Genomic DNA, 9,297 nt, shown 5'->3' with positions numbered 1-9,297 from the left:
TTCATTCCACGGTTTTTTTATTCTTCTATGAGAACATAAACATCGTCTTTTTCACGCACAGCAGCATTACAACAATATTAATTTATTCCGATTTAAGGTAAGAACTAGATATAGCTAGAACTAACATTTATAATAACGATAAAATGCATTTGCTTAAAACAGTATCGGCATTTTAATAATAATAGACATTTATTCATATTTGTATTTATAGCTTTTCCCCTTCTTTCTTTTTTTTAAACTTTTTAAATTTTTTCACCTATATGTTTGACCCTTTAATGCATGTAACTTCACAGTATAAAGGAAGGCGAACATATTCTCCCTCGCAATCTCAGACTCTGGCTCAGAAAGTCCATCTGATGTTCAGGATATATACTTTTCAGTGAAATTAGTGAGGAAAAAAGTGACTATTTTCTTCTCAAGGGGGAATTTCTGTGTGCTTGTCATGCGTTACCAATGGTAACGTTATATATAGACACAAAAGAAAATCACCAAATTCACATATTTAAGCAAAACTACATTAAGTAAATATCTACAACCAGCGAGAGGAATTCAGAGGTAAGTGTAATAATTTAGTCCATGAGTAAAACGAAATCTTTTATACCTTTAAAGAGAAGACATTTCATTTTCCTGGCCAAATTTAAAGCTGTAATATTGACTTCTATGGTAAAGTGTAAAAAAAAAAAAACAAAAAAAGAAAAAAAGAAAAGAAAATCACTCCTAACACCCGTTCCCGAGAAACTCCTTTAAAGGATGCCTGCATTTCATTATTTTAAGTCCTGCTTTTCGAAGGAAAAAAGGGGGAGGGGGAGAAACGGCAAACAGAGAAGGGGAAAGCTTCCAATATATAGAAATATGGCAACGCTTAAATTCTTCATTGTGCAGCTACATACAGTCCAAGTTACAGCACTTATATTTTAAAAGAATGTACCTTTAGCCGAGATTGTTTACTTTTCAGAGAGACAGATGGGGGAAAACATATTTTCAGGTTCTGAAATGGTATTTTTGTGTTTCAAAGCTTAGAGGAACAAATTAGCCCCGGGAAAGGCTGAAGGAAGAGGGGAGGTTCACACACGGCATTTTGTGCTTTAGCTTGACTTTAGTCAGCCCACCCTCCAAAGTAGCTCTTAAGAGGTTAAGGACATATTGAGAGCGCCTAAAATCGTTAATCCATACAGGTGCGGATGAATACAGCCTAGGAAAATGATACTGGCTCTTTAAACCATAAAGATGTGTTTATAGGTTCATCAAGAGAAATTAAAGTTGGCTGTGAGCTCCCGAATCCTATTCTCTCTGTTCATTTTCTTCAGTTTCATTCTGCGGTTCTGAAACCAGATTTTAACTTGTCTGTCTGTGAGGTGGACTGTGCGGCTGATCTCTAGGCGACGCTCACGAGTCAGGTACATATTGAATAGAAACTCCTTTTCCAGCTCGAGAGTTTGATGCTTGGTATAGGGGCATCGTTTCTTTCTGCCACTTTTTGCCGTGAGCCAGTTTGCTGCATTTTCTCCTTTTGAATTGCCTAGTTTTGAGAAAGTAAAAAATGGACGTTACCATCGGGTAGGAGGCAAAGAGCTGTGGGGGAGAGGGTGGAAGGAGCATCTGTGCGTGTGTCTGTGTCTGTGTGTGCGGTGGGCTCACTCCGCCAGCTGCAGAGAGTTGGAATGTGGGGTATCCTTGAGAGAACCGAGAGCTTCAAAACGGTTTCCCAAAGATTTTGGGTATGTCCGGGTAAGAACTGCCACTGCTCAAAAAACCTCCGGACAGCCTCTGGCGGGGCAGCGTGCCCCAGATTGTAGTTCATCTCCGACCCTCCAAAACGAGCTCCTACCCTCTCCCTGTCGGCCATTCCGAGCCCTCTGGTACTGGTGGCAGCTGGTGAAGGGCCTGCAGTCTTATTTCCTTCCCCCCAAGCACCTGCTTCCAAAAAAACAAAGCCTCCGGATCCGGACTTTGTGAGTGTGCTACGGAGGTGGAAAACAAGGTGAGCTGGGGAGCTGGAGCCTCCCTGCCTTCACCCCTGCCTTTCCGGAGAGTTTCGCCATGGCCTTCTCTTTTCCAACCATTTTGGGGAAGAAAAAATGGAGTCATAACAATAATAAAAAAGTTTCGAGGTGATTTCTATCAGTGGAACTGGCTGGGAAAGAGGTAACACCAATCCCTTGATGGCTCAGAGTGGTTAGTGGTTTGGGGTTGGCTCTCTAATGGTTTTTCGCTGACCCTTTTTTCCCCCCCTTTTCTTTAAATACTATTTTCCAACGGGTCGCCTGAAAGGAATAACAGGGCGTCTGAAATGCGGACGGAGAGAAGCTCCTGAAAAGTCTGCCGTCCGAAGAAGGGGAGTTATTTTTTGCCATGGGAGCCCGAAAGGGAAATATATAAGGAAATGTATAAATAACATCTCTGTTATCTAGTGTAGATGCTGAAGGATATTCGCTGTGCATTCATCAGTCTAATTTGATAGCAGCTCATAGATGGCACATTTCAGCGCGGCTGTTATTCCGAAAAGCATTCTGGATCGTAAAATATAACTTACCGCGTTAATAGGTTTATTTATTGGCACTGCCTATTGCTTATTTTGGATGCTTTACAAATATCTCTGTTATCTGGTAGGCACCTTCACATCACGGGGGAGAGATTGATCTTGTTTTTCTATATGTTTAAGCAGCATGCAGGCTAAAGTTGCCCATAGCAGAGGCTCTAAGGGTTTTAAACTACAGGACGGACATTAATTTTTACGGCAACCCCATGCCCGAATATTACAAAGTTCAGAAGGTCAGTCTGAGCAGCGCTTCTTGGCAGCCCCGCGGGGCAGCTGGGATCCTCCTTTCGCATCTCAATGCCGCTATGATCCTCAACGACTATTTTTTTTCTTTCTTTTTTTTTTTTCTTTCTCTTTAATCATCACTACCACCATCACCATCATCATTCGCTTACCTACAGGCTCTTTCTCGGGAGAAGCTTTGCTGCTCTCTGACGGAGCTGGAGAGAGCTCCTCTGCGGTGGAAGATGAAGCCTGAGTCTCGTCCTCCCTCTGGGAGACGCACGCCAAGGGGCTTGGGGAGCGTTCCTCATCCTCCTTCCTCCCCGCGTCCGGGACGGGAGGCAAAGATGGAGGCGTCTGGAAGCGGCCGGGGGGCTGCGGAGGGAAAGGGGCAGCCCCGGCTGGCCCCGCGCCGTAGTTCTTGGAAGTGCCATAAGCCTGGGAGAGGCGGAAGTAGCCCGGGACGGGGACCCCGCCGCCGCTGCTGGCTGGGCTGACCTCGGCATTCAGCCGGGGGAAGGGAGCGAGGTCTGTGGCGGCCGAGCTCTTGGGGCATTTCTCTGAGTCATAGAGGCAGTAGGAACTCTCCTCCTTAATGCTTGGAGCGAAGGAGCACGAGGTGGCCTGCTGGCTCTCCGGCTCTTCCATGCGACAGGACCGGGGGGGATCTAGCCACACTTCCATCCCTGACACGTAGGAGTGCGAGCTGGGGACCATGCTTTGAGAAGTACCTTCATTGCGTTTGCTCAGAACGGGGAAAAGTCCGCAGCTTTGCAGCCCGTAGGACAGATCGGACGCCTGTGGCAGGTAGATACCACTGTTGGGATAGTAGCCGCCTCCGCCTCCGCCTCCTGCTCCCGCCGCTTCCCCTCTGCCCGAGCTGATCAGGGAGTCTACTAAAAAAGAGTTTGCAGCCGGGCTCTCGGAGCATGACATTGTTGTGGAATAATTTGGCGAAGGGAGCAGATAGCCCTTTCTGGCTGACATTTCTTGTGCAAAACATGCTGAATATGATGAGAGATACCCCCGCACCACGGCAGGCGCCTGCAGCCAATGGAAGCCCGGGCCTCCCCAGCAACCCCTCCCCGTCTGGTTTCGTATGCACAGAGCTGCTCTCAGGTCGACCTCTGAATTTGGAAGATAGATGTATATTAATGTGTAATATGGATTTCCATACACACAGGCGCGCGCTTCGACCACATGGACGAGCGCCTGCGTCCAGGCGGGAGCCGCGCTCCCGGGAAGGGGAAGGGGAAAGGAAAGGAGAGGGCTGTGCTGGTACTGGCTCCAAGTTTTGCTCCCCTCTTATCACACGCACCGCTATAAAATAGCCCGGCGGTCCTGATGTTTATTATACCTAGGCTGAAGCAGTGTCCAGATGAAGCTTTTACTATCGCTCCTCTCTCCCCGTGGTTGGGCTTTCCAGCAGCAATGCCTGCTCACCTCCCTGTACAGCCTATGTGTCACACGAAATTAATAAAGCCACGGCTCGCCCGGTGTTTTATGCTCAGCCTTTGCTCATTTTATTTGATTGTCTCGTTTTTTTAAGAAATAAAAGACGTGTTATTGTTTATCACGGATCATTGGAAACCGTAAAGGGGCCTGGTGCCTTCCGCGTTAAACTACCGAGGAAGGGGGCTGCTTGCAGCCTAACATCACCGCCACGACGCCAGGCTGGGCTTAATTTTCCTGGAGATAAAATGCTCGCCGCTGCGCTGAGGAATCTCTTAGGGAGCAATGCCACTCTGGGAGGATTGATTGTGCGGTTGCAGCTTCTAATGCTTTAGTTAACGCTAGATTCTTCCTGAGGTCTGATTACCATTTAAAATATAAAGCCAGACATATGTCACAGAAAGAATCCAGACTCGAGCAGTTCAAATGGATCCTCGCAGGATGCCGTGCACCGTGTTTATTGATGTGTTTATATCTGGACGATCATTTTTATATCTCCCCTCCCTCCCGCTCCATTTGGGTCTTTTCACTTTTTGCCTCTTCAAAAGCATCGTCTCCGTTAAGCAATGTACTAAATAATAGAAATAAGAGTAGCTAGATAAATACCGAGCTACTAGACAGTCCAGCCCAGTCAATATGTAATTGTGGCGGAGGTAGCAGACAGATAGCAGACAGGCAGGGACGCAGACAGAGAGACAGATAGATTTCGTAATGAAATGCTTAATGAGGACTTGCTTTCACTTCCATCATCTCCCGCTTATGCCATTTTGAAGTCGCCTTACTGCCTGGCCCGCGGAACTACGGGCACTTTAGTTCAAGGGAAGCCTGAGGCTGCCCAGTTCACGCTGCCCACCCCTGAGGAGCATCACTCGCTCCTCTCCACGCACACCGCCTGGAGAAGCAGCCGTCGACCGCTTTCCGCTTCCAGCTGGCCGGGCGGGTGAGAGCGGCTGCCGACCAGGCGTCATCACTGCCCGGGACGAGAGGTGCTGCCGGGCACACGGCTGCCGTGTCCGGGAGGGCACTGGCGGCGGTGATGGGGCCGCTGCCTGCCGGGAAGGGTGGTGCCGGGGCGGGCGCGGCGCCCCGAATTCCCCGGGCCCTCTCCTCGGCCTTCAAAACCCCCAGGGAGCACTTTTTCCCCCTCACCCCACGGATCTGTCAAGACCCACGTGGTCTTGTCCGGCAGTGTTTGCCTGCCACGGGGTAAAGTTTTTTTTCCACAGAGTGACATTCCCTTGGAGAAATCCCTCCTTGCGGCAGGAGGGCAGTGTCCCTTGCCGCGGGGCCCTCCCCAGACTCCCTCAGCGCTCCGGGAAGCACTAGGGCAGGCAGGGGATGCTGCAACTTTGAAACACCCATAAAATCTCTGTGGAAAGGCTCCTCATTTTTTCCAACGTGATGGGACGAGCATCACAGTACGATTTCTTTCTGACAGGCCCGTGGGATGCGGTGGCAGGGGCAGATCTCCCACCCTATAGAAACCCTTCGAGGTTTTTTTCCTTCCCACATTTCCTCCTGTAACATTGTATTTTCCCAACCCGACTAACTTCGGATGTGTTAATGTGCGATGGCCGAAGTCTTATCAGATTCCTATGAGGGCCATATCATTACTAACAAAATTAATACCGCATAAGGAACCGGTTTATTGGCTGGTATACAGGAAGGCTATTATCAATAGGCTTAGCTTCATAAATACAGATCTAAATGAAAAGAAACGTGAGCCCCAGCGCCGCCTTCCAAATACATTTCTCTACACAAGTCAGGTATAAAAATTACTCCGGGGAAGTCCGCTCTTGCGGTATGTTTATTTTGCATTTGCCAAATTAAATAGAAACGGATTGCAAATCTAAAAGCCATACGGAACCGAGGAGAAATGCTTGAAATCCTTCCAAAGCTGTTTTTAAAATAAGCAGCTCCCTTTTAAAAATTGGATTAAAGTGAAGGAAAGTACTATAAAAAGTATGCTGCAATTCTCGTCAGCCGGAATAAAATGTCTGGAAGTGCATCGAAGAGGCTTCTCCTCCCTGTGCGATCTAACGCAAGGGAATCAGACAAAAGGCACAGAGGCCGGTGAGAATTTTAGGAGGTTTTCTTTAGCTTCCCTGTTTAGGTTTTGTAGCAGTGGGCTACCCCAGCCCCGTGTCAGGTCCTGCGGGAGCTGCCGTGGGGTGCTGTGTTGACCGCAGGAAACGGTGCCGGTTTGATGGTCAAGGCACCGACTCCGTCTAGATCATGAACTCAGCTCGGCGTTGCATTATCTCTGCTTTCTTTAATCGCTAACAAGGCCAAGGCAAATAGTAACCAGCATCATCAAACCCAGTGAAGTAAAACTAATAATGTTCACTTGATTCGTAACTATAAAAGATAATGGTCAATTCTGACTAAACTGAGCTAATTTGGCATGCGCTGAGTGTAGCTACTGCATTACCAGTGCTTAACAATGTGTCCCTTGGAACTTAACCCCTATTTAAAAGAAATTTTAAAGAATATTGTAGACGCCAGGGGACGAGAAATACTTTCTTTTTAATTCTACTTCTGTAAGTAAAGCTATCCGAGGGTCTATAAAACCGAGCAAATAAAATTCTGATAAATATCAAAGCCGGCGAGAAGGTGCTTTCGTGGAGAATCTAAATTCATGGCGTACATAGACAATACTATCAAAATAAAATTTTATTGATCTAAGAAAAATATAATAGATGCATTAATAGCGTCGTTAAGACGTTTTATTGGTTGAACTAAAATTAAAAACAAAAAGGGAATAAATAAAAACCGACAGCTCAGCCTAAGCAAACTCTGACTGGAAATCTCAAAACGTATCGTGTTAAACCGTGATTTATCTTTTTATTATTGGCCCGTATAACCCAAAAGATCAGCGCTGTTAATCCAGAGACGCATTTTGCGAGCTAATTAAAATATGCTTTTATTTGTAGACACGGGCAAGCTGCAATTTGTGAAAACGTAAACGGCCTTGCAGTCTGTGCAGGAGTGCATGCGCCGCCTATCTGAGAATACAGCCGTGGACTGCATTTTATACAGCTCCAAAAATTAATGCGATCAGACTATAGTTATTTAATATTGGAACTGTCAGTTGCCTGGAACGTGTGTGTGTGCCAGACTCCTCTTTTCTTTTTTTTTTTTCCCCTTTTTTTCTGGATTTGCTCCAAAGAAGGCGGATTTCAGACAGGAGGTTTAGAAACTGCATCTGTGCCAAGTTAGGTGACAAATGACGGCCCCACTAATTTTATCTTTACTAGAAATTCTTTCACGCTGGTGGTGGTGCTGGGGAGGTTGGCTTGTTTTGGCGGATTATCTTGTTAAAAATTAGGCTGAGATTTAATTTTATTCCAGCCATCCAGAGGCTTGCTCTCCTAACTGTGTTTCATATTATACATGTATCGTTTTACTTATTTGGATTAGGAACATATTTTGCAAGTAATTCTGACAAGCTTCAAATTCTAGTGTGCGGCAGGACAAAATACACCCAAACCAATTCATTAGGGCTTTATTTCCTCGCCATTTTCCGGCACTGACGAAAGCAACGGGGCTTTCCATTGTTCGGAGAGCCCCAAACACCGTGCAGAAGTAACAACGGTATCGGGTTATATATGTGTGGGGAAAATATTGCACACCCAAGTCTGTCTTTTAAGTGTACCCCTTCTATTGCGAGAGATGGGCCGCACAGCTCTATTAAGCATTTGAAACTGCAGCCCTTCTCCCTTTTTGTAGCTGTTTTCCCTTTAAAGAAGATCTGGATGCATAAACAAATATCTTTTTTTGTTGTTGTTGTGGTATATCTTGGCTCTCAGACACACACGTTGGCCAGAAGTTTCGATTTCAGAGCATTTAATGAAAAGATTGTGAGACACCCCCCACCCCAAAAAAAAAAAAAAAAAAGACAACAAAACACAAACCCAGTGAGCTTATGAAAAAGCCTCCCAGGGGTTTGGATGTGGTATGTGAGCTGAAGTTGAGTAAACGATTAATTAAACACAGTGTAGACACTGAGCTGGCTTCCCCTCTTCCCTCCAAAACATGCAAACCCAAATAATGTGAAATAATAAACAGTTATTGTAAGAAACAAGCTTGTTTTTTTAAAATATTATCCTATGGCCGCGGCCGTCAGTAAACAATTCGTAACCAGAGGGCGCTTTAACTGCTGCTGGGGTCCCTTTGATTTATTCAGCCAAGTATTGAATGGGACAGGGAAACAACAAGGGGGAAAATAAATATTTGATCAAATATGCGGAGTTAAACTTGACTGGTGTAAAATGAAATGTTGCAAAGGGACCCTCAAATCTCCCTGCTTCTCACGTGGCTTCTCGGGTCCTGGCATTGCTGAGGGGAAGTCAAAAGGGATCAACATCCCTGAGCTTTTAATGGAGCGTCTTTGATGAAATCGATAGGTTCCGATAATCATCTGAAAACTGCTCTCTGTCGACTGAGCATGTGCTTTTAACTACACTTGCAACAGTTTCCTGGAAGCACAGTTAAAAAAATACTGCAGGCAAATGGCATTATATACATAGAAGAGAAAGGACAAAATAATACTTCTCATTTTTCCGGACAGATATTTAAAACTCTGTCCTGAGAGACACGTGTATTAAAATATGTAGCCAAGCCAGTATCTCCTCCATATAATACCACCTTCCCTCCCGCCCTTCTCAAATGGAGACATAAGAAAAACATGTGAAAATTTTATGGGCATGAAAAGTAACCTGGAGTTAGGGATACTAGTAGAGAGGATAGAGTTTCAAAGCTACAATCCAGAGCAGCCCTGAGCACACGGGAATGAGTGACTATTGTTTGTTTACAGCACATGTGCAAAGAAAGAAAGAAAGAGAAAGAGAGAAAGAGAGAAAGAAAGAGAGAAAGAACGAGAGAAAGAAAGAGAGAAAGAGAGAAAGAAAGGAAGAGAGAAAGAGAGAAAGAAAGAGAGAAAGAGAGAGAGAAAGAGAGAGAGAGAGAGAGAGAAAGAGAGAAAGAGAGAAAGAAAGAGAGAAAGAGAGAAAGAGAGAAAGAGAGAAAGAGAGAGAGAGAGAAAGAAAGAAAGAAAAGAAAGAAAGAAAGAAAGAAAGAAAGAA

General features: G+C 45.5%; 1 protein-coding gene across 1 annotated transcript; it reads right to left on the bottom strand.

Annotated features, from left to right (window-relative positions):
• HOXA10 (homeobox A10) lies at positions 1 to 4,172 on the bottom strand. The gene is made up of 2 exons (XM_042044062.1): positions 2,935 to 4,172; positions 1 to 1,519 (listed from the first exon to the last, which is right to left on the bottom strand). The coding sequence occupies exons 1-2, from the start codon at positions 3,746 to 3,748 to the stop codon at positions 1,245 to 1,247; spliced, it is 1,089 nt and encodes a 362-aa protein (XP_041899996.1). The 5' UTR covers positions 3,749 to 4,172; the 3' UTR covers positions 1 to 1,244.
• Positions 4,173 to 9,297: the final 5,125 nt, after the last annotated feature.

The sequence above is a fragment of the Corvus kubaryi genome, unplaced genomic scaffold (genome assembly GCF_017639235.1).
Source record: "Corvus kubaryi isolate FWS band 111438036 unplaced genomic scaffold, C.kubaryi_AGA036_p1.0 37398, whole genome shotgun sequence".
In the NCBI taxonomy this organism is placed as follows: Eukaryota; Metazoa; Chordata; class Aves; order Passeriformes; family Corvidae; genus Corvus; species Corvus kubaryi.
The sequence above is the reverse complement of the archived record's forward strand: the minus strand, read 5'-3'. Positions and strand labels throughout refer to the sequence as shown.